Genomic DNA, 24,092 nt, shown 5'->3' with positions numbered 1-24,092 from the left:
TTTCATCCAACATCATCATCATCCGATATCGATCGGTGACGACGTTTGCGGATGAATAAATGTTTGCTGATGTCATTTGCATCGGAGCGATTGGTGTCCGAAGCGAATCAAAAAAGGTGATGAACAGAATTCAGATTTGCACAAAGGATTAGTGCGATCGCCACGTTTTTGGTGCACGGAGAGATGCACTGGCCGATGATGTCAACATTGACAGATTGTATTTAGCTGAAATTAAATAAACTTTTCTGCAGTTTTTAATTAATGTTCATTCGCAGAAATAAGACCAAACGGAAAAACTTTTTGCTACACAATTATAAAAACATTAAAAATAAAATAAAATTCTTAATCAATAAATAAATTCTAGATAACAATTATTTGGAAACCAAAAGAAAGCAATATATTTAACAATTTCTAAGTGCAATCAACAAAAAAACATTTGAAAATATATTTTTGTGAGTTGATAATTATTATGATCATGTTAAGGATTTCTAAAAAATATGTTGAAAACTTTAAATATTACCATTTTGTCCAATTGTCAAAGCAAAGTGGCTTTTACCTTCATTTCTTATATTTTATGGCGGATACAATTTAATAGAAAAATTCAACTGAAGAAAATTTTAAGAAAAACTACGGAATATCAAACAAATGTTTGTACAATTCCGTGAAAAATCTCACAGCATTTTTTTACATGAATATGTGACAACCATCAAAAAGTTGGTTAAAAATTGTTTGGGCCGATGCAAATATTTTTCAAAAACTCTGGCCGAGGTCGAGGGGGGGCAAAAAAATTGAAAATATGATAACTTAAGTAACAAGCCAGAATTTTAACATTTTGATGAAAAAAAAAACATTAGAAAGGGCAGTATACACCAGTACTGTACTGCATATGTATGCAATCATTCGTTTTCAAAAAATGTAAGATTTGATGAAAAAAAAAACTGCGAAATTGACGAAACTTTTTGCGGTTTTCAACATCGAAAATTCACTAAAATTAAAAAGATTTTTTAACTTACCCAACACCATGCTCAAAATGAAAAATTTTAAAGCCTAGCACCCAAATGAGTGCTATAATGAATTTTTTAGCACTGTTATTTTTCGTGACGATAAAAAAAAACCTTAGAATGACAGGAAAACTGGGTATTTTCAAAACGGAAATGCAAAAAGCTAGTTTTAGGTTCCACTTCATTTCATTTTTTATTGTTTTTTATTTTTTTATTTTTAATGAAAACTATTAAATTCATAGAGTTTGATTTATTTGATCTATTTAATAAGATTTGAAGATGATGATTTGCAAATTTGTTGTTTTAAAGATTTGGAGATTGAAATGTACCAAAATGTAAATTTCTATCGGTTAGGTACTAAATTCAATTTTCTCGAAAAGTACTAAATGCAGGGTGACCACTTAAATCCCATTTTCAAATTCTCGACTTTTTCTAGACTTTTTCAGAAACTTAAATAATAGGCATTTCTATCTATAGAATGAGTTCAAACAAAAATCTCTTTATAAATAGTCGCAAAATTCTAAATGAATTAAAAAAAAGATTGGCAATTTTCATAAAAACAGAAACTCAGTACTCATTATTTTGATTCAGAGTAGAGACATAAACAATAAGTCTTTGAGAAATAACCGAAAGTTTTACAATACTTACAATTTAATTCTTCAATGTTCAATGTTTTTAAAATTAACAAACGTATAGTTTTTGATACTTCGTTTCAACTTTGAAATGAAAAAAAGTTAAAGATACCTGAGTTAAAACTTTAATTCTTCATTTTATTTAAATATAGATCAAAGAACGCTTAAAACATGATAGCTGTGATCATTCTTTCAAAGAATTTAGAAAAAAAATATCTAGGAATTCGTTTAAAACATGTTTTTATCCAATTCTCTTTTTAATTTTGTAAATTTAGATATTGAATATTTGAATCAATGTTGATTTATCTAGTTGTCAGTATTAAATTGTTTTAAATTTATTCAATGAAAAATAATTCGGTTAGATAGGATTTTAATCTAACAAATCTATATATATAAAAAATTTCGACGGTTTTGTTCGAACGCGAATCAGTTCAATACGGAGCGTCGGATCAAGGCGCTCTTTGTTGCGTTGGGTTCGTATAAGCCCAAGGAAGGTTCTTACGCCAAGAAATTTCCACTTTGGCCACTCTGGAACCGATTCCGGAACATCGACAAATTGTATGGAGAATGTTACGTAAAATCAATTTTCGATCATAGGAGGCTGAACAAGGAAAAAGTTAAAAACGTCAACAAACGAAAAAAGGAAAAGACGAAGTTTTTCGGGTAAGGCTTGTTATTTATAAATGATTTTAACATGTTTGCAATAACTAAAATCAAAAATTCTTGGATTAATTTCTTTGCAATTCCATATTTTTTCATGTTTTTAAAACGTAAAACAGTTTTTTTTGTTTTTTTTTTTCATTCAAAACGCACAAAGATTGATTTTTTCAATATAAAAGTTTTCTGATAACTGAAAATCAAGCTTTGTCTAGAGTCAAGTGTATAGCACGGGGCAAAGGCGCCGAATTCCATATTGACACTTAAAAAATCGAACCGGCCACCTTGGATTGTGAGTCCATAACAAAAATTTATTTATGGAAAAAATGTTATAAAAATCTGTGTCAAATGCATCAAATGTGTCAAATGTCAAAAATTATTAGGAAATTTTATGTCTGAAATAGACTTTCATTCATTTGAAATAGAGATAGGAACCAGATAAATTTAATTTAAAGATTGTACAAAATATTAAAAAAAAACTATTCAAGAGATAATAATTATCACACAAGTATGCTTGGGATTTCGGAGTTTTCCCGACTTATTGACACAAAATCTAAAATTCCAGACTTTTTCCCAATTTTTTGCGGATTTTGGCGAGTTCCCGACTTTTTCCCGATTTCCCGACTTGAGTGGCCACCCTGTAAATGGTCGTAGTCTTAGTCATAAAATATCACACAAACATTTCGTCGTTTGTGTGATATTTTATGACTAAGACTACGACCATTTACAGGGTGGCCACTCAAGTCGGGAAATCGGGGAAAAAAATATCAAAAACCCTTTTTTTTCAAAATAAACATTTTTAAAACCGCTGCATCTTCACAAGGATTGGACTTAAGCCAACAGTCAATATGGAGACTTTTAAGTAAAATTGTCTGGAGAATTGATCCTGCGATCGGTTTTCGAAAATATTGACGTTTAGACTACTTTAAAAAAAACTGTTTGAATAAATCATTTTTATAGGAGAGACATTTTTTTTAAGGCTTTTTGCATCATCTTGGACCATTTTCGCAAAAAATGAACGAAAAAATAATGGTGGCCTTTTAATTTGATGTTGAAATTTTTTCCGTGTATTTTTTCTGAAACCGTGTTAAATTTTCTACAAGTTTTTCCTATAAGCCTAGGATAACATTTCTACAAAGTTCCATTAATTTCGGAGAGGTTCGAGTGCAAATGATTCCCTATTTGGCATGGAGCTGCTCTATAACTTGTGCAAAAATATCGAATTAAATTAGACAAAAACAAATTCTATAAACATTTTGTTTCGAAAGGTAACACATTATCCTACATGATTTTGTATTCTAATTCGATTCTAATAGGAAAGTATACATTAGTTCGAAGATAATGGGAAAATAGTTTGCTGGTTTAGTTGTAGGTAATCAAATTCAATTTAATCCCAAGAAGGGTTTCATTTGAAAAACCTACTCCTCTAAGTTAAATGCATACCAAAAAAAGCTATAAACAAAGTTTAGCCGAGATTTCAACACAATTCTCCACTAATTCAGAGAATGAATAAATGCATGAATGATAAATCGTTCCACCCTCTTCCACGCCAAAACCCGCCAAAGCCCAAAATCAGCACAATTCTCAGCTAAGCTCAGTTCCACATACTCCAAACAAGCTTAACCTTGACTTGAGCAACCAACAACATTCGAGACCGGGCACACAAAACAAACCGGCGACGACCCGGTCTCTCAGATCGTCAGGTCAGAATGGGGTTTGCCAAGAACCAGCGCAAAACCAGTCCGGCAAGTTCTCACACACATGTGCAGTGTGAACGCTGGTTGTGTCAGAATCAGAACAAACACATTCTCGACACTCCAGAAGTGTGATCAATTGTTATGCAAGATTTTATGCAAATTTTTCAGAAATGTTTTGCTAGAACAATTAACTGCTTTGTTCATTGAAATTTTGAGTTAACAGTAACTAGGCTGACGTTTCTCACCTGTTTGTTATTGTTGCGCCCGGACTTGTCCGTCCCGCCGTTGGCGACCAGGCCTGCTGCGTTCAGCTTCTCGCTCGACGAGGACGGCTGAATGGTGGCCGTCTGTGGTTGCTTTTCCTTGTCAGCGGCCGCCGCCGTCACCACCGACCCGTTCTGGGTTTCTTCCAGGGCCATCTTCGATCTCTTCTCTTGTGTCTGGGCTTTAGCTAGCCTTCACCAACTTGGAACTAGTTGACGTAATTGGTTCTGGTGATCCTTGGTTTAAGGTGTGTCACTTTCACACTCCACAGCTTGACCTTCTAGCTCTTGCTGGCGCTGGCGAATATTGATTTTTCTCAAACAATCATTCTTATGTGATTCACTCTCTTGCTCACACCCAACCCGAACACACTCTGAACAGCCGGAGCAAGCTTTCAAAATTCTTGCCCCCCTGCAAAAAACGAAACACTCAGACAGGAAGTACCCGTTTTTGGAGAACCGAAAATCGAACTTTTGGATTTCTTGCTTGCCGAGTGCTTCACCCTCTTCTTCTTGCGCTCTGGGTTGCTGTTTAGATGCCGTTGTTTACTCCCCACACATACACACACACTCACTCCCACACTGGCCTGCTCTGATGTGCTTGTTGTGGCCACTTCCGTTCCGCTTCCGTAGCCGCCCCGCTTCTTGGCCTGCTCGGACCTCTTCTTAGCACTAAATTTTTCCTTTTCCTTCGCCGCTTGCTTTTCTGCCAGAGCTAAATTTTCACTCAACACACAATTTTTTTCTACTTCTACTCTTCTCTTTCTACATAAAATACTTTTAATAACTATTCTCTTCTTTCCCCGGTGCCGCCGCTAGAGGCTGGCAATTTAGTATTAGGAAAGAATTTTTCAAATTACACTCGCGCTAGGTTGAGGCGCGACGCGTATGATCTCCTAGGTTTAATCTTTTTTTCTTGCACAATTTCTGCTCCCTGGTCCGTCCGTCTACTCTGGATCTCCGTAGTTGACGTCTGCTGCAGCTCTTCTCGACCCAAACCCGGCCGGACTCAACGATGCTCCGTACGCCTCAAGCTTTCGCGTTCTTCCTCGTTATTGCGTGTTACGCACCGCCGAAAATAACTGCAAAATAACACTATTATTCAATGAAAACTGCTCACAAAAAGGGGGTCTTCCCCCGGGGTCTCTCTTCCAGGGTTTGCTACTGACCACCCCCGCACACACACTCACACCAGACACACATACACTTTCTACTCCGACTCTGCTGTTGTTGCTTTAGTTGCTGGGATCAAGGTGGAACACAGCAGCAGGCTTTGTGGGCTTCAAACTGGAATCGACGCGCGAGTACGCACTACCGCTACAGAAGCGACCGACGCTGGCAAACTCTTTCCGAAGACTGACGACGTCGAAGTTTGTGGCGCATCGAGTCGAACGAGGTGGGCCAGGGATGCCAGATGGGCTGGATTGTTCGGCGGCGTTGTTCGTCGATTTTATTTTTTGTTGTGTGTGGGGTATTGTGCGTTGCTCGGTTAAGAATTTAAAATTTAAAAGTTATTTTCAAATAAAATTGTTCGCTCAACTTTCTACACTTGAATAAAAAAATACAAAATTCCTAAATTCTAGGAATTTTGCCACTTTTCCTTATTTAGTAATCCAAAAAACCAAAAAAATAAGGAAAAGAGGCAAAATTCCTAGAATAAAGGAATTTCGTACTTTTTTTTTATTATTTCAGTGTACATACAGCATGGGCTTGGTGTTATTTATTGCGAGATTCCTACTCGAAACTAGGTTTTTCAAAAAGGTTTTCCAAAACTCTTTTACACCTAAGACACCTAAGCACCCATCTACCCCGCAATTCGAACAGAGAACCTTTGGATTGTGAGTGCCACCCAGCGACTCTACCGAAGCAGGTTCATATTTTTACAGGGAACGACTCCTAGGACCGAAGGCGTGCGTTGTCAGACAAATCTCGTTTCGATAAAAGCCAAGGAGCGGACTGAGATAGAACCCAGGCCATCTGGGGTGAGAGGCAGGCACATTTACCACTAAACCACCGGACTCGGCAAATAGTTATTTGTAATATTTTTTAATTGATATTATAAAGTGGACAGAAACACAATAGCAGTGAAATAAGTTAAGAAGTGAATAAGCTTTAACCTTTTTTAGGCCTGATGGGTCATACAGTATGTAAAAAAAGTATTTACACCCCTTGGGCACTATGCACATTTTGTGATGAAACATATAAACAATTTAAAGTTTGACAGAAACCTAGTACTACGTTTTATTCAGAAACTCATGCCGAACATTTTGCTATAAAAAGATAATGAAATTATGTTTTCTATAAAAAGTTATACAACAAATACTAGTACAAAAATCAAAAAAGGTGCAAAAAAAGTTTGTACACCTTTAGAAAAATTAACATTAATAAAGTTATTTACATAGTATAAAAGTTTATATAACTCTGGAAATTCTATAAAAAACTTATCTAAACTTGATTTTGCAAACTTTCAATTTAACTAAATGTCAATATATTACCATAGAATTGCTAAATGAACATTCTGGAGTGGGTATAACACCGTTTTGAGGGTCTTTGTATCGCTAGAATAGATTTTTCGTTGGAATTTCAAACCAACCCGGAATTACGTCGTCGGAAAATCCGCCGGCATCCGAACCGGTCCACATTTCACAAGTTAACCTATGTGGCATCGGAAAGGGCATAAAATTTACGATCTTTTGATACCCATACATCTAGGTTCTCAATAATACCCACGTTTTTAAATACCTAGGCAAAAACGTTGTTATGGTTTCGTTTGGGCAACCTGCCAAAAATGTATGGACTTTCGCAATTTTTGTTCTCGTGGATCAAACTTACTTTTTGCACAGGTATTTAAAAACGTGGGTTTTATAGAAAACCTAGATGTATGGGTATCAAAAGATCGGAAATGTTATGCCCTTTCCGATGCCACATAGGTTGACTTGTGAATTGTGGACCGGTTCGGATGCCGGCGGATTTTCCGACGACGTAATTCCGGGTTGGTACGAAATTCCAACGAAAAATCTATTCTAGCGATACAAAGACTCTCAAAATAGTGTTATACCCACTCCAGAATGTTTATTTAGCAATTCTATGGTAATATATTGACATTTAGTTAAATTGAAAGTTTGCAAAATTAAGTTTAGATAAGTTTTATATAGAATTTCCAGAGTTATTCAGACTTTTATACTAAGTAATTAGTAAACTTTATATTCAATCCAAATTATTTTTTTAATCAGTCAAGGATGCCTATTTGGAGTTGGGAGACTGGATTTATGGTGATTTGTCAACAAAAAACTTTATTTATGTTAATTTTTCGAAAGGTGTACAAACTTTTTTTGCACCTTTTTGATTTTTGTAATAGTATTTGTTATATAGCTTTTTATAGAAAACATGAGTTGAGATCGAAGCAAGCCGCGCGCGCGTCGTGACGTTTTGAAATTTTGCTCCGCGGATTTTTCCTTTCTCATTTTAATATTTTTAGTATTTTTAGTGAAATTTTAGTTAAAAATGTGAATAATCCGGGAAGCTGAGAGTCGGGTTTTGAATGCTGGATTGAAGAGCTACGGAATATCAAATTGGTGGTGGAGAAAAGTGTAGTTTCCGACTGATGAGCGTCGTCTTTGGCGTTGGAATTACGGTGGCAGCTTTGGGCACATCTTCGGTTTTCGGCTCGGAGTGTTTCTGGGGCTCAGGGTTTTTGTGCTGGAACACATCTAGGTTCCATAAAAGTGGAAATTGTGATTTTGTGAATTAGAGTTATTTGATGAAGCTTTGCCTCAACGCAAGGAAAACAGAAGAAAATGACCTCTACTAAGAAGCAGAGCCTTTAGAAGCTGTTGGTGGAAATTCTGGAGCGGTAGAGCGGCTGTTTTGGGTCGTGTTGTCCTATCCCGGTGAGCTCTTTCCATTTTGGGTCCTTATTTAGTGTTCATGTATTAATTACATAACAGAAAAAAAAATTGAAGTTGCTGCTGTCAATGTCATGGCAACGTACTTTTTCCCGAAACTCATGGCTACCTTGTTATTCATTGAAATAATTATTTCACTTTTCAGTGATTTTTTACGTTCCTAAATCTAATTTGTGCAAGAAATAGCTTAAGTTCTCTCTAAAATGACAGAGCATTTTAAGCCCACACTTAATTCAGTGCTGCTACACCCTTTCAAAGAAAAATATGCCTTTTTTTAATTTCATAGATTTTCTAAATTGAAAAATGACATTTACACAATCAATATAGATTTAAGAATATTAGTGACAGTAGAAAAAAACATGATTACTTCGATTTGGTTTTTTTTTAAATTAAAATAAATATTAAAAATGCACCGAGTAATTAATTCAGAAACTGTATGCTGCTTGATGAATTCATCAAATATTTAAGAATTAATTGAGGTATTGTAAATGTGTTTTATGTTTGATGATTTTTACGGTTTTAATAAAAAATCTGTTCAAAGTTTCTGATTATAAAACTTTGAAAACTTCTGCGATTCCTTTTTGTAAATAATTTCTTTTCCTATCCATCTTTGTACTAATGAACGACTAAAAAAATCTTCATTTTGCTTAAATTATTATATCCTTTTTGTATCTTATTATTTTATTAATTTTGATGATGATACTTGAGTATTTCAGTCTATTCTACTTAGGAATTAAGTATGCTGTCATATTTTTATATTTTTTTTTTGTACCAAATGTTGATTTCCTCAAAATGTTCATTCTCTATTATGTGCAAAACTATGCCTTCCTGCTTCATTTTATTTTATTTTTTGTTGTTTTTGATGCTGTTTTCTATCCATTTTAGCAACTCAAGAAAACAAGTTTGCAGATGTTTTTTCGGTGCACTAAGTTTTAGCAAGATTCGATGTTCAGCAAAACATGAAGACTATTTCACTTGGTGAGAGCTTTCCATTTTAATACAGGCAACTCTTCATATATTCTAACATATTTACAACTCATTAAGACCAACCACGCCAATCTTACTATATACGCGGTAGGGTGTTCCCTTGGTCGTTCGCTGTGAGTTGTGGATTGCCTGCTTCTCTAATGAAGGTTCGACTAGGGGGGCATGCTTATTAATTTCTCGTCGCTCCATACCCTCAGTGACGTGATGGGAGCAAGGGCGTCTATGCAAAGTGTCCCTACACCCGCTACAAATTTTCGGTGCTTGGGGAGGGAAAAGGGAAACCATTTTGATCTATGCGCCGGTATTTGTAGCATTAAAATTCGTGCAAAAAAACTTATGCACGTGGGTGTACAGATTACGGAGTAAAAGATGATCGAATTGTTCACCTAGCGCTCACATGTGTTCCAGGACCAAGTTGCCTGCGGGTATGGGGATCATACATACATACATACATACATACATATAGCTTTTTATAGAAAACATCTTTTCATGAACTTTTTGTAGCAAAATGTTCGGCATTAGTTTCTGAACAAAACGTAGTACTAGGTTTCTGTAAAACTTTAAATTATTTTATGTTTCATCACAAAATGTACATAGTGTCCAAGGGGTGTAAATACTTTTTTTACATACCGTAAACTGGGGTCAATCGGGACACATGGGGCGAATTGGGACAGTAGTTTAAACCATGATGGAGTACAATATTGTGATTTTTTTGGTTGGTTTCGGTTAGAACAGAATCAGGCCAACAAAATGTGTACATCCATTTCCAAATTTAAAACCTTTAAGTGCTCTAGAAACAGCTGTCCCTATTCAGACTGTAGTCCCGATTCACCCCAGGTTACGGTACTGTATATGACCCAAAAATAAAAAAAAAAATAAATCCAAAACTAGCCCATAAATTTCGTATGCTCATAAGAATCATTTTGTTGTCATTAAACAAAAAATGTTTTTTTGGAAAAAAGAAAAATTAACTTCTAAGCATGAAACAAAATAAAATGATAAATTTGAAAGCACAACACAGAAGAAGTAACCTTTTTTGTGGAATAAAGGTTGCAGAACAAGGATTTTTTTGTAAACACACACACACACACACACACACACACACACACACATTTTGAACAGAGAAGGATATAATTAGTAACAAACAAAATATTTTTTTGTTTGTATAACATAACCGACATAAAAATTATCATCATTTTCTTGAAACCTACTTAAAAGGAAGTACAAAAAATTTTAATATGTGTTTATTTGCTATTTTGTTCCATTCGAGTCTGTTTGAGGTAGAAAACATAAGCGTGGACACGAAATTTATAATAAGTTTATGTTTTTTAAATAAAAATATTAACTATAAATTGAATGCTTGCTCTTTGCTTTTTAAAATAAAATTTACCGCCCGACAGAGTAACTTTGTTCTCATTTGTATATGACAAAACTCATTCTCTGCCAACTCACACAGCAGTTGCCTCGATCTCTCTTCGATTTGCGTGAAACTTTGTCCTAAGGGGTAATTTTGGTCCACGATCTCGAATCCGATGTCCATTTTTCGATAATATCTCGTGAGGAAGGGGCGGTAAGAACCCTTCAATTTTTTATCATGCCAAAAAACACGTGTTTCAATAATTTGCAGCCTTTAATGGGTACTGATTATGGAATTTAAGTTTTAACATCAAAAGTATTGTAATTTTCTGCTTTACAACTTTGTGCAATATTAATAGGAGAAAGTGGGGCAAGTGTAACATGCTAAGGAAATGCTTTTAAAACCAATAAAAAAGTAAAAAATCAGAAGGATTTTTTTTAAATCATCTTATTCCCGGCTTGACTATGACTTTATTAAAACGAATTTTAAGATAATCTGGTTTTTCTCAAAAAAATAAATTAAAATTATTGTTTTTCAGCGTGTTTTACAGCTAGGTGGGGAAAAACGAACAACCCATTGGGAAACAGGAAAAGGAACAATGCATGAAAAATATTTTTTATTTTCTAACAATTGAATGGTTATCACCTGGGTGCTGAATAGTGGTTCGCAAAACGGCCTTAATTTTAAACTGTCAAAGTGGAACCAATTTACTGTTCACCAAAAGTAGAGAGTATTGTGATCGATCATTAAAAATTGTTTATTTCTTTTTGCAAGAATGAAAAATTTGTGGCTTTTGAGAACCTGGGGTTGAAGTCAAGAGACCTTAAGAAAGTTGAAGGCGAGATCGTATTTTGTTGTAATTATGAATGGAAGTTGTTTATGGAGTCGATGCGGTTGTATCCATCCAGAAGCTGACTCTATTGTTTGATTCCGTTTGAAAACCTGGTTTAGTGAACTCCTTTCTGTTTGTTGGATCAGCTTCGCTAGAATTAGCAATGTTTTTTCGCTGGATCAGGAAGAGCTGCAGGATTCCAAAATCAGCCAGGGAATTTATTTGCGACATCGCAGAATTACACTCTCGCCGCAGATCTTCGTCACCCGTAGAAAAGAAAAATCTCTTCTAACCGATCGAAACGCGACAATTTTCCAGCAAAAAATGTCAAAAACTAGACAAAATAAAACACATACTATTGATTATAAAACAGCTCATTTACGAGTAAGAAAAAAGTCATGCTTGAGCTTGAACATCCTCCTACTTCGTAGATGTAAAAAAAGTGGGATCATTCGAAAATCACGTTACGTATTCTCTCTATTCATCACCCAGGTTATCACTTAGAAACATAAGATTACAATGTATTAGAACATTTCTTTCGTTTTTAGAAGAAACAATAATATCTTACTCATAATTTGAAAGTTTTTTTCGAAAAACTCACATTATTCACGCAAATTGAACTTTGTCTGAATTCGTGTGAGTTGGCAGAAAATTACCCTTAAATTATTATTAAGACCGTTTCAAATATTTTCCAAAGTTTGTTTAAATTCCCAAAAGCCGAAGTTGGACTCACTAAATTTTTAAAAGCTGGAGCTGGGGTCGCTTAAAAATATACCCTATTCCACAGCCCTGCTTTTTTATTGAAATGTAGAAACCATGGCTTGTTATTTTTTATTACATTTTTTGTATACATTTCGATATAAATGAAATCTCAAATGAATGATGTAAGCTACTTTTCAGTACTGTTATTTTTGGAGATGCATAAAGTAAGTTAACTTACAATTGTTTCCTCTTTCTTACTTCCAATTGTTTCCTCTTTCGAAAATGACAGAAATTTCGATTTAAAGCTTCATAAAATCGAAATTGCAAAACCTACGTTTTCTATCTTATTCTTGGTAAAGTTGAAGTTGAAAGAACAGTTTTATTCGATGGTTTCAAAATGTTAAAAAATCAAGATAAAACAATAAAACCAACAAATCTGGCATCATTCGAGATGAATATAGAGAAAAAGTCAGTGAGTGAACATTTGGCGAGAGCGTGTTACGTTTTATCAATGTAATGAATTTTTCGACCAGGAATGGTGCGTTACAAACCGGGGGGTACTGTCGTACTGTTTTTGAAGCGATTCATAATCAACGTTAGTTAATGAATTTGATTATGATGACAAAATCTGAGAGGGTTTTTCCTTTATCAGATTGACTTTAAAATTTTAAAATCTCCTATGAAGTCTAACCTTAACTCTTAGTTACTAATCTTATTTAAACCTTGTGCAACCTTTTGAAAAAGTAAGCGAGATTTGTTACTGCCCACCATTGAAAAAACGGCTAATATATAGAGGATTTTCCAACGCATCTTCTGAAATTTGAATTTCACTAAAATAGTGTTTAGTTTTGGCTGCCGATGCGAAAAACCAAACGGCTTATATCCCACTCCCCTTTGTACTTGCCGTGGCGATGATTTAGTGACAAACAAAAAAACGCGTTTTTCTCGGAATACTTGATTTGGGCATAATAGACGAATTTTCAATTATGGGCAGTGTAGTGAACCATTGTAAATATTAAAATGCATTGGCCAGGCCTACTGCCTAAAGTTTAACGCATAAAATGTTAGATGATTCGTTAAAGTGGGTTGAGTTTGAGTACGGTTGATTTTCTGTGTGATTTCCTTTCAGCAAACAGTTTACCCTACACCCCCTCCACCCAAAAATGATCCGCTACCCATCCAACCAACTGTCACCCTCGTTTCGTAACGGTAGTTCATTTCATTCATGTATTTTCCTCTCTCAACTCTCGCTCTCTCACTGTGTTGTGTTTACCTTCGTAAACAACAACCCCACAAGACGTACGGTACACCCTACCTACGAGCACCAAGTTTGTTGTTTTCATCCGCGAAATCGCTTCTACTGCGTCTGTCCACCGAAAATTGGCTCTTTCAAATGAACTCGCGCGCACACACACTCTTCAAGAGAATCGGAGAGTCGAGTCGTCGTGTGTTTTTAGTGTTGTCTCTGCGGTTTGGGGTGAAGAAAAACATTTGTTTTTGGACACGTCGCGGGATTGCTGCACTCTATCATCATCACTGTTCTGAAAGGGCCTTGTGATCGCGGACGGTTTTCGCAACCGAGAGTGTGGTCACCTGTTTGCGGTGTTCCGGGGAACTTTGTGAAGGGCTTTGCATTTGTAGATGTGGCCGGGGTTGAGGTGGAAAGTTTGAGGGTAAATTTTGCAGACTAGGCTATAAAACTCGCAGTCAAAATGGACGAGACCTGGATGTTGCTGCTGCTGGTGATTGTAATGCTGGTCGGGTCCTACCTGGCCGGTAATATTCCGCTGGTCGTGACGCTTTCGGAGGTTTGTAGAGTTGGATTTTGGGCAGGGTTTTGGTTTAACAGGTCTGGTAACTTTCAGGAAAAGCTTAAAAACGTGTCCATCTTCGGCGCTGGATTGCTGGTGGGAACCGCGTTGACCGTCATCATTCCCGAGGGTATTCGATCACTGTACGATGAGAGCAAGTTGGAAGCAGCTGCCGCCAAGGAGACCTCGGATGCCCCTGGCCACAAGCATTCCGACGATGAGCACTCGTCTGCGATCGGACTCTCGCTCGTTCTCGGCTTCGTGTTCATGATGCTGGTCGACCAAGTTTCATCCCGGCGAAAAGAGGGCTCCAACGAGCGCAACCTCACGGCCACGATCGGCCTGGTGGTGCACGCGGCCGCCGACGGAGTCGCTCTTGGTGCCGCAGCCACCACTAGCCACTCGGACGTCGAAATCATCGTATTTCTCGCCATCATGCTGCACAAAGCCCCCGCCGCCTTCGGCCTGGTCAGCTTCCTGCTGCACGAGGGCATCGAGCGCCAGCGGATACGGAAGCACCTGCTGATCTTCTCCCTGTCCGCGCCCCTTCTAACCCTGCTAACCTACTTCGGCATCGGCAGCGAGCAGAAGGAAACTCTGGAATCGCTCAACGCCACCGGCATCGCGATGCTCTTCTCCGCCGGAACGTTTCTGTACGTGGCTACGGTGCACGTACTCCCAGAGCTGACGCACAACACCGGAGGCGCTCACGGCGGCCATCGCGGCCACGACTACAGCCTCCTAGAGCAAGCCGGCGGCAAACCCCCCGTCGCCCCGAACGGTCTCAAAAACTCCGAACTCTGTCTGCTCATCCTGGGCGCCCTCGCGCCCCTCTTCCTCACCATCGGACACCACCATTGAGCGCGGTGCGGACCCATCCGGAATCATTGCCAAATTATCGTTTTTCAATCGTGCTAGACTAGAGAACAAAAGCACATCTGTGAAGAGAGACTAATTGAGGACACGTCGAGGCTCGAGGACGAACAGGTTAATTTTTAATGACCTGGCACTCGGCCTAAAAGTGTCGTGTCCCCGTTGTTCCGTAATTATATTCTTTTTTATTTTTTTACACACAAAAAAAGTGCAAGCAATGCGAAAGACTCGTTTGTTATCGCTCGTTTTAACTTTAGTCGTATTAAATAATACATTCTAAACTCAATTTCTTTAACCTTAGTCAGCGAAACTTGTAGCGTCGTCGCGTCGCGACGCTCATCCACCTACCATAAAACAAAAGTAATTCTTGGCCAAACAGCACGAGGGTGCCCGCGAGAAAGCTTAGACGACGAAATAAGCTTTCCCACCTTCGTCTGTACGACGAAGAGCGGCTAGAGATGTGCGTATGAATGTAATGTTTTACGATGTTGGGCTTAACCAGCAAGCTTGTGTTAGCAGCGCAAGGACAAGGCTAGTTTTATTGAACAAAAAAAATGTAGCGGCGTTTGTTTCGGTTGTTGCTACTAACTGCAATTATATTATTAAAGAATAGTGTATACATGTACTGAGCGTGGAAAGAGCGCGTTTCTAGAAAGGAAATACATTGAATTAAGCAGTAATCATTGTTTATTTATTGTGTTTTTGCTGAACTGATGACCATTTCTTCGTTTTTTTTTTAAATTATTTTTATCATCGTTGATGTCTCAAATAGGAGAAATTCTCCAATTTGATGATTTTCATTATTTAACCCTCTACAACCCAACCACGCCTCTAGACGGGTTTCGATCTAAACATTCGTTCAACCAATTTTTGATCTTTAGAAAGCATTTAAAAAGAAACTCTTAAAATGTTCGAAAATTTTAGGGTTGAAGTTTGAAAGTTTGCCAATGTTTTTAAAAGTGTCATTTTATTAGGGGTCAACTTTAGCTATGTTTTAACTAACATTCCCTATATTTTTAAATAAAAAGAAGTATGCAGTAATTTGTGTAGTGTCCCAGACTATGCCTTTACGCATTTTTTTACAATTTAAATGATTATGCCTTTCTATAGCAGAAAATGTGAAAAACAAGCACAAAATGGAAAAAGTGACTGTAAAAACATGAAAAAATTAGAAAGGCAAAATGTAATGATAGGAGGTGGTAGAATATGCAAAAACAGGTGTAAAAATAGGTTTGCAATTTCCGCAACAATCGGAATCAACGAGTAGGAATCTCGCAATCGAGAACGCCAAGGCAATGCTGTAGAGCGAATAATTTAGATTTATTTAGACTACCAAAAACAAACATAAACTGAATAAGATAAATGCAAATTAAAATACAAAAATTAATAAAAAAAAACATAAAACAGGTGAAGCAAAGTTTTTCGTAGGGGAGATGGGGGTCAGACGGCCACCCTAAGGGCGAAGTCTCATAAAATTTACACAACAGATTATTTTGATCTCAAATTTACGTACATATTGTTCTACTAGTAGTCCATTATAGGAAGGAATGACATAAATTAGTTGGTCTAAAAACTAATTTTCAATACTTTTCAGCAATTTTTAAAAAATAATTGAAATCGTAAATATATGAAATACGCGGGGTAAGACAACCACCCATGTGGGGTAAGACGGTCAGTGCTCTAAATTAACTTAATAACTTTGCTAAATCCACCCAAATACCTACATGGTTGGTTGAACCGACTTTGCTGAACATCATAACTATTTTGGTTGAAAAAATCAAGTTTCAAATATGAAGAAAAATGCTGTTTTAATAAATTTCATATTTTGGCTCAGTGAATTTCATATTATTGCGACCACATTTTATGAAAAACTGTGAGTTTTTACCTAAAAAAACACAATTTGATGCAAAATAATTAGTGTGTGTTTTTTGATTAGAATAAGTTAATCAAAATTATGTAAACAATATTAAATATGATTTTGCTGTATCACAGTAAAGAATGTTGTCGAAACGGTAGTTAACAGCATTTTGATTGAAAATTGATTGTTTTGTTGAAAATGCTTTTCCTTATCTACAAATATGTCTTGATAGTCAAAAAACCGTCAAAAATGTAACCTATATCAAATAAAATTTACAAATTACGGGTGGCCGTCTTACCCCCGGAGGAGGTGGCCGTCTTGCCCCCAAATAAATAATATTTAAGGGATTTTGGGCAAATAGGTCATCGCATTTTTTAAACTTTTCCGAGGGACATAATCTAGGGAACATTTCAATTGAACATGAAAAAACATTTGAAGACAGGAAAACATAGTGTTATCTATCAAAAATGCCTAAGTTGTAATTCATGAAAATTACATTCAGTTTCAAGTTCAAAAATTATTTGTTTATTTTGAGCTATTTTTATACTATTTCATACAATATGTTTGGCAAAAGTGACTCCATATGCATTATTTAGCATGAGGAACAGTATTGCTAAACATTTTAGTAATATTCATTAGTATACTTATTAAAACAGTGGGGTGGCCGTCTTACCCCGCCTGACCGTCTTACCCCCCGCTCCCCTAGAACAAATGTTGCTCAAAATGACCTCCTGAACAAAAGAAAAAATAGAATTCTCGTCAAAAAATTGGGCGGTAGAGGGCCGAACAAGTTATTTTGTAAATCTGTTTATAGAAACTTGCTTGCTCACTTCCTTTTAAGATATCTAGAGTTTTTTTTTAATAGGTCCTATAAACATATGAAACACATAACAATAGCTTATACGACTTATTAAAAAAAAAAAAAAAAAAAAAAAAAATACTCGGGATATTTATTACTAATTGAACGTCAAAGTGCTGATATGCCAAACTACGCCAACATTAGGTGCACGATGGAATTACATTCTATTCCACTAGTTGTTAATATATTTTTTGCTATTTTTAAATTTGTTTTATTTACATTTGGAAGCAAAGGGACAATCCTTCTTTTTTGGGAAGAAAAATTTAAATATTAAAATTATGCTAAAATTTAAAAAAAAATCTATAAAAATATAACTAAAAGAACTTATAAATCTAAAATTAAAAAAAAATCAGTGTTCAAATATCAAGGAATTTAAAAATTTAAAAACAGTCCGAAGTCTTGTCCGAAGTCCTCGTCAAAATTTCTAATTAAATCAAGACAATTGTATCTTTCTCAAAATTTGGGGTTTTGAACTAAAATAAAACTCCAAAACTGTGATTTAGTAATTTGTAAAGATTTTAATCAAGCTTCCCTGCACCGTGCGGTACACGCGGTTCTCTCGTACCTCGGGTTTGCTTTGCGCCTGCTTTGTTCGGTTTACACCCGTACCCGACTCACACGAACCGAGGGTATTTTGGTTCATCGTACCAGCGCACCACGACACTCTCGGTTCGCCGCGTCGGTTTTGTGTCTGGCACTCACCCATGGCATGAACCCGGTATATGAGCCAAGGTGCTTCACTCGTTACGAGCCGAGGGACGTGCCGTGGTACGCGCTGGTGGTACAAAACGGGTTCAATACCACGACACGTACCACGGCACGCTGTGTTCATGCCATGGGTGAGTGCCAGACACAAAACCGATGGGGCGAGCCGAGACTGTCGTGGTGCGCTGGTACGATGTACCAAGATACCAATACATAAATGGGTTCAGGCACGTACCGAAGCTAGAAAACCAAACCCGCGGTGTGCGTTGGCACTGGCGCATGGGAAGCTTGATTTTAATTATATAAGAATTTAAGGTTTACTAATTTAGGAATAAAGGGATTTTTGAAAATTTGAGAATTTAGGAATTTAAGATTTTGAAAATAAAAGGATTTTTTAAACTGATCAAATTCAAGAATTTTAGAACTTTTGAAGTTTTACATTTTAGTTTTCCGGATTTTTATTTCTGGATTTTTAATTCTTTATTTCAAAAATTAAGTATTTGAACAAAATAGTTTTATTTTTCTAAATCGAAGAATTTTGATTTTTTGAATATTATATTTTTGCTCACAAAAACCTCAGGATATTGAAATTAAAATTTTTAAAATTTTGAATTCCAGAATTTAAGATTGAAATTTATGTTTCCCGGATTTTTTTCTCTTTCACGAATTATTTTGCAACGCTTAAATTTTTGAGTTTTGAAATTTTTGAATTAATTTTTAATTTTATTTTTTTTAAATATATTTTTATTTTTTTTCCCCAAGAATATAAAGAATCTCAAGCGGGGACGGTACCAGCGCGCTGAAACCGAACTGTCAACTTTTTTTGGTGAGGTTACGAAAAGATAGTGCAACTATTCTTGACCGCGTTCTTTTTGATCTCCGTTCTTTGGTTCGTCCATACAAATCTATGTACAATTTTGGCAGTTGTCTTTACGGAAATGCTTATTTTTTTTTAAATAAAAATACCTTTGGAAAAACTATTGTAAAAAAATTGATGTAAAGAATTGTAGAAAAAATAACAGTCTGAAAAAAAAACGTTATTTTTTATTATAACTCAAAAAATAACTGAAAATGTTATCTTTTGAATGACAAAAAAAGATCAATAAAAATCATTTGGCAGAGCTGCGATTTTCACATTTCTCAACAAATTATAATTAAATAACTTCTGAAATAAAGTCAAACAATAAAATAAAAAAGTTTAAAGCAATACTTTTTGACACAATTGATAAACTTGTCAAACTTTTCAGCTAAAATAAGTTCTATAATGAATTTCTCAGCACTGTTATTTTTAGTGATGATATAGGTAGGCAATATTGTCATGATAGAATGACAGGAAAACATATTTTTTAGATTTTTTTTTTATTAAAATGTTGAAATTATGGCTTCTGATTTTATTTTTGCAATTCACCGTGAATTTAGTTATTCTTCTTGTCATTCTCGAACGACGAAACAGCCTTTTCAGCACTTGTTTTTAAACGATGCATTGACTAAATGCAAGGAAATTTGAACTTTAATTCTGTTCAAAGGGTGTTTTTCGGAATTGCAAAAAATATTGTATGGAACTCGTTGCAAAACTTGATTTTTCCATCACTCATTGAACCTTGTTGGATAAATGTACGACTCGTGCTGAAAAATCCTCTTTTTGCAACTTGTTGCACAAAGTACTATTAATTTAGAAGGATGAGTTCGGATGAATAAAAAGCAACAAGTTCGTATTTTTTTAAGGTACACATTACACGTTTATGATTACAGCATATCTTAGCAGCGACAGAGCGCCATTTTCCAAATATAATTTAGTGGTTCAATATCATCTGTTTGTTATATTATTATTATCTTGATTTTATTTTCCATTTCATTTTCTTGCTAGTATTTAGGTATGCAACAATGAACTGATCCTTTTTAATATATCGAACATTTACATCTTGCTAGCAATAGTTTACTATATTCTACAGTTTAGATATTTGTAAATCGATATGTACGAGCAATCGTAGCTGTTGCCCACAATTACTGCTGTAATAAGATTTGTTTTTTAAGCGACACGCCAATCAAATGGTTACTTTTGGGAAATACTCTTCGGTAGCATTCACACATAATTAAAGCATTTCTTGTTGTTGCCAAACCTTCAGTTTAATTTCCATCTGTTATTTTCGAATATTTTCTCTTTTCTTTAATCTTCCCTCAGAAATAGGAATAAATAGCTTCTGGGATCACTGACTCGCTAGTTGGTAGGTAGAGTTATTCTACAGTTAATTTATATAATGCGGTAGGAGTATATAACGATACGAAAGCTTCACCTCGAGGAGCAACAGAGCACCGCGCGTTGAAATCTCTATGGAGCACACAGCACACCTGCAGAACGAATAATATTTACACTCACAAAACTCAAATCGTACACCCGTTGAATGTGGACCCTCTTAACTCGAATAATTGGCGAATGTATAAAGCTAAACCGTTTAACGCGAAACACATTTAAGAAAAAGTGATGGAATTGTAGGCGTCTCAGTCGATTGTTAGGAAAAGAAATTTAGTTTAACAGTTGTTTCAGAAAACAAAAGACAAGTGATTGCTTTATTTAACGACAACGAAACTGCACAACGAAAGCTCGTTCTGTGCGCAAATTAACAAACAAAAAAGAAAGAAGCATCAATTCGACGATTCCCTTCCCCGCTGGGGAGGGACAATTTCAAAACGTTAAGTATTAAAAGTGTTTTTTCTCTGGTCGGTCACCGATTCGGTAGGACCGGTTTTCAGTTCCGAGAAGAAACGAGTCATGAAACGTAACGAAACAAAAAAAAAGTAATCAAACAGAAATCAACAACTGAGTCTCAATCCAACCTTCACTGGTCAATCTTGGACCGCTCGAGAATCGACTGCAGATCCGCCTCGAACTGGAGGTCATCCTTGGAGTAATCTTCGTTAAACTTAACCGCCAACGGCGGTTCCTGCTTCTTCTCGTGGCCTCGAAGCGCGCCCTGGCGCTTCAGCGAACCAACCGAGGACGAGCTCTTGCTGAGGTTGGTGTTGAACGCGCCAAAGTTGGCGAAATCGAACGAATCCGACGCTCCGTTACGGCTGCTGCTGTTGTTGTTGTTGTTGTTGGAAAAGTCCATCTTTCCGAACGCGTCGTCATCGCCAAACGGGCTGGCGTTTTTGGTCTCCGGGAATGCGGCGGCAGCGGTCGTTCCGAACGCTCGGAACAGCGTCTCCTGGTCGGTGTTGCTCTTCTTGCTAAAGTTATCGTTGAAAGCGTCGAACGGGTCGGCCGTGGCCGACGAGGTCGTCCTCTTAATACTACTGCTGGTGCTGGGCGTGAAGCGATCGGCGTCGGTGATATCAAGCGCGCCAAAGTTGTTGTTCAAAGCGTCGCCAAACAGATCCTCCAGGCGATCCTTCGGCGTGACCGCCCGGTTGTTCAGTAGATTTGTATTAGCGGCGAATGGGTCTGAAAGCGAGGGAAAAAAAAGAACCAAAATCAACACCAACTCGAAAACTCCGCTCAAAAACCCTTCCCCAAAAAACCCCACAAACCTGACTTGTCGCCAACGTCCTCACCGTCGTCCGCAAACGGATCTTCGATGGCGAACGGGTCCTCGTACCGGTAGTCCTTGAAGGGATCTTCGACAAAGTCTACAGCGGGGGTGGCGGTACCGGTGACTACCACCGGCGCCGGCGAAGGGGCAGCTGGGGGCACTACTGCCAAAGTTGGGGCGGTTCCCAGCAGCACGGGCAGCGTCGGAGAGGCTCCCACCGGTGGGAATCGGAGCGAACTTACCGGCGAGGGCGATGGAATGATTGGGGAGGCGGTGGAGATGGTGGTGGTGGTGGCAGGTTTCAGGTTCTGAATATGGGTATTGCGTGTTTTGTTTTTTTTTATTGGGGTAAAAATAAAAAAAAGGTTAAATAAAACTGTAAAGTAAATTAAATAATAATACGAATTTGGCACAAAACATAAAGGTGGGAACAATTAGGAAATAAAGAAGAAAGTATAGAAAAAATGATTAAGATAGAAAAACAAATGAAAGTAATTAAAATTAGCAAACAAGTAATACGAAGAACTTAAAACGAATTAAACATAGACTTTTCACAATTTCAAAAACACAGAAAACGAATTTCGCGTAGACACACAGAAGTTGGACAAAATGATCGGGACAGGTAATTATTTTTCAAAATTTAAATGCTAATAACTGTGCAGAATTTTAACCGATTTTGATGATTTCAGGAGGAAATAAATCTAGTTTTCAAATATGTATGAATTTGTCCCTTTCCTCTAACTATCCCCAATCTTTTAGCAATTTCGAAGATTATTTTGTAACTTTTTTCCTTCCCCTGCTCAATTTGTTCTCCCGTACCAGTAAACTCTAACACCGTTTGAATTAGTCAGCTGTTGAAAGGTATCCCATATCTCAGCTCAGGTTAATTACTGCACTGATGTTTTTGCCAAACAATCCAGTAAATAGAATGAAAAAATGAATTTGTCCGTGGCCACCGGAGATGTTCCGGATTATTCCGGGACCATGTCAAAATGCTACTTTTTTCAGTGCGTGCCATTTTAGATGAGATTAGATTTTCACTTAATCCATATTTTTCCTTGAAAGTACAGTCGAATGCAACCAGGAGCATCGATGCATCTGTGCTCTCTTAGGCTAACTAGATAGAAAACCCAGCAAGCTTAGTACAAGTGAGCACAGAGGCATCGATCTGTTGAAAATCCGCTGAGATACGGCCATTTCCGTAAAAAAGGCCCGGAACAGGTTTTTCATATGCACAGCAAAAAAGTAGTAATCCAGCTGCGTGTAAAAAGCCTGGGTGTAAAATAAATTTTGCATTATTTTATGAAACTCTATGTAATATTACACCCTGAAGTATGTAGTCTATCAGTATGGGAAACCTACTTGACCGAAATGTCAAGCTCATATATGCGTTTATCCTTACTGTTGGTGCTGGGTTTGAATCCCGTCGGTTGCAACTTTTTTTTTGTGTTTACAAAAATTGTACATGCAGTGTGTAATATTAAGTGTCTTTTTTGACGAAGGTGATGTGCATGCTTTTGCATGCGATTTTACCATAGAATTTTTGCTGTGTGGTAAATTCTCGATTCTAATCGGAATTCGTCTTGCGACGGCTCAAACTTCATAAATTCTCTTTATTTTATTTTATTCTCCGATTTTATAATTTCAATTTGTGTGATTAGACTACGTACATTTTTGAATCCTAGATGCAAAAAAAAAACGGATTACCAGATATTAACGTCAAAAAATAAAAATCTTTTCTTAGTTAAATTTGTCAGAAAAATACACCGGATACAAATTTGAGCATTTAACAATGCAAAACATAGGTTATTTCATTAAAAAGCTGTTTATTACTCAATAGGCGCCCAACATCATTTTTTCAGTCCTCTGCCATATTACACCATTGCACTTGAACACATTTTCGACTCAATCACATTGTAGAGAATAGTTTTTTGAACAAAGTAACTTGTTTGGTTTGGCAAAGAATCAGTTTTGGTTCAATATAGGCAGAGATATTCTCAATTTCGTAAAATGAAAAGTTACTTTCTCCAAATTTTTCTAGATAAAAAAAAAACAAAAATATAACAAAGTTTAAATAATTCTGCATTTGATATATTAACACCTAAACTCCCAAGCTCGAGAAAAAGGGGGAATTCCCATACAGATTCCCCCTTTTTCTCGAGCTTGGGAGTTTAGGTGTTAAAATCGAAAATTCACAATTGCTTCATAAGGCCGAAAATAAAAAGGATGGATTTTGTTTAATGCTCAAAGGAAGTTAAATAGGAGAAAAGAAGCCATAACAATAATCATTAAATTTTTCTGGCAAAAAAATTCTAAGATTTAGAAATAGAAAAATTCAAAGGTCAAAATACAGTACTTGTTCGTTAACTGGGCTGAGAACGTAGCCCAGTCACCGAAAGCTGCTCGATAACTGAACGAAAAAT

The 24,092-nt window shown here is 36.6% G+C and overlaps 3 protein-coding genes across 12 annotated transcripts in view; 1 reads left to right on the top strand and 2 right to left on the bottom strand.

The window, feature by feature from the left end:
- Positions 1-5,613, bottom strand: part of LOC120422628 (ankyrin-3) — a 143,290-nt gene extending 137,677 nt beyond the window's left edge. For 4 of the 10 annotated variants that reach the window (XM_039586192.2, XM_039586197.2, XM_039586177.2 and 1 more), the window contains exon 1: positions 4,233-5,612. In XM_039586192.2, the coding sequence (XP_039442126.1) occupies positions 4,233-4,406 (174 nt within the window). In that variant the 5' untranslated portion in view covers positions 4,407-5,612. Of the gene's footprint in view, positions 1-4,232 lie in introns of all 10 variants that reach the window. The other 6 variants (XM_039586185.2, XM_039586159.2, XM_039586165.2 and 3 more) reach the window with 4 other exon arrangements.
- A 7,730-nt stretch (positions 5,614-13,343) lies between these two features.
- LOC120423125 (zinc transporter ZIP9-A) lies at positions 13,344-15,397 on the top strand. Its single transcript, XM_039586807.2, has 2 exons — positions 13,344-13,841; positions 13,899-15,397. The coding sequence occupies exons 1-2, from the start codon at positions 13,746-13,748 to the stop codon at positions 14,703-14,705; spliced, it is 903 nt and encodes a 300-aa protein (XP_039442741.1). The 5' UTR covers positions 13,344-13,745; the 3' UTR covers positions 14,706-15,397.
- A 4,809-nt stretch (positions 15,398-20,206) lies between these two features.
- Positions 20,207-24,092, bottom strand: part of LOC120422362 (epidermal growth factor receptor substrate 15-like 1) — a 30,608-nt gene continuing 26,722 nt past the window's right edge. Inside the window, exons 9-10 of the mRNA XM_039585773.2 lie at positions 21,668-21,977; positions 20,207-21,581 (exon numbers count right to left, since the gene is read on the bottom strand). Coding sequence (XP_039441707.1) covers positions 20,977-21,581; positions 21,668-21,977 — 915 coding nt within the window. The 3' untranslated portion in view covers positions 20,207-20,976. The remainder of the gene's footprint in view (positions 21,582-21,667; positions 21,978-24,092) is intronic.

The sequence above is a fragment of the Culex pipiens genome, chromosome 2, assembly GCF_016801865.2.
Source record: "Culex pipiens pallens isolate TS chromosome 2, TS_CPP_V2, whole genome shotgun sequence".
NCBI lineage: Eukaryota > Metazoa > Arthropoda > Insecta > Diptera > Culicidae > Culex > Culex pipiens.
Note: the sequence above shows the minus strand (reverse complement) of the source record. Positions and strands in the feature narration are given on the sequence as shown.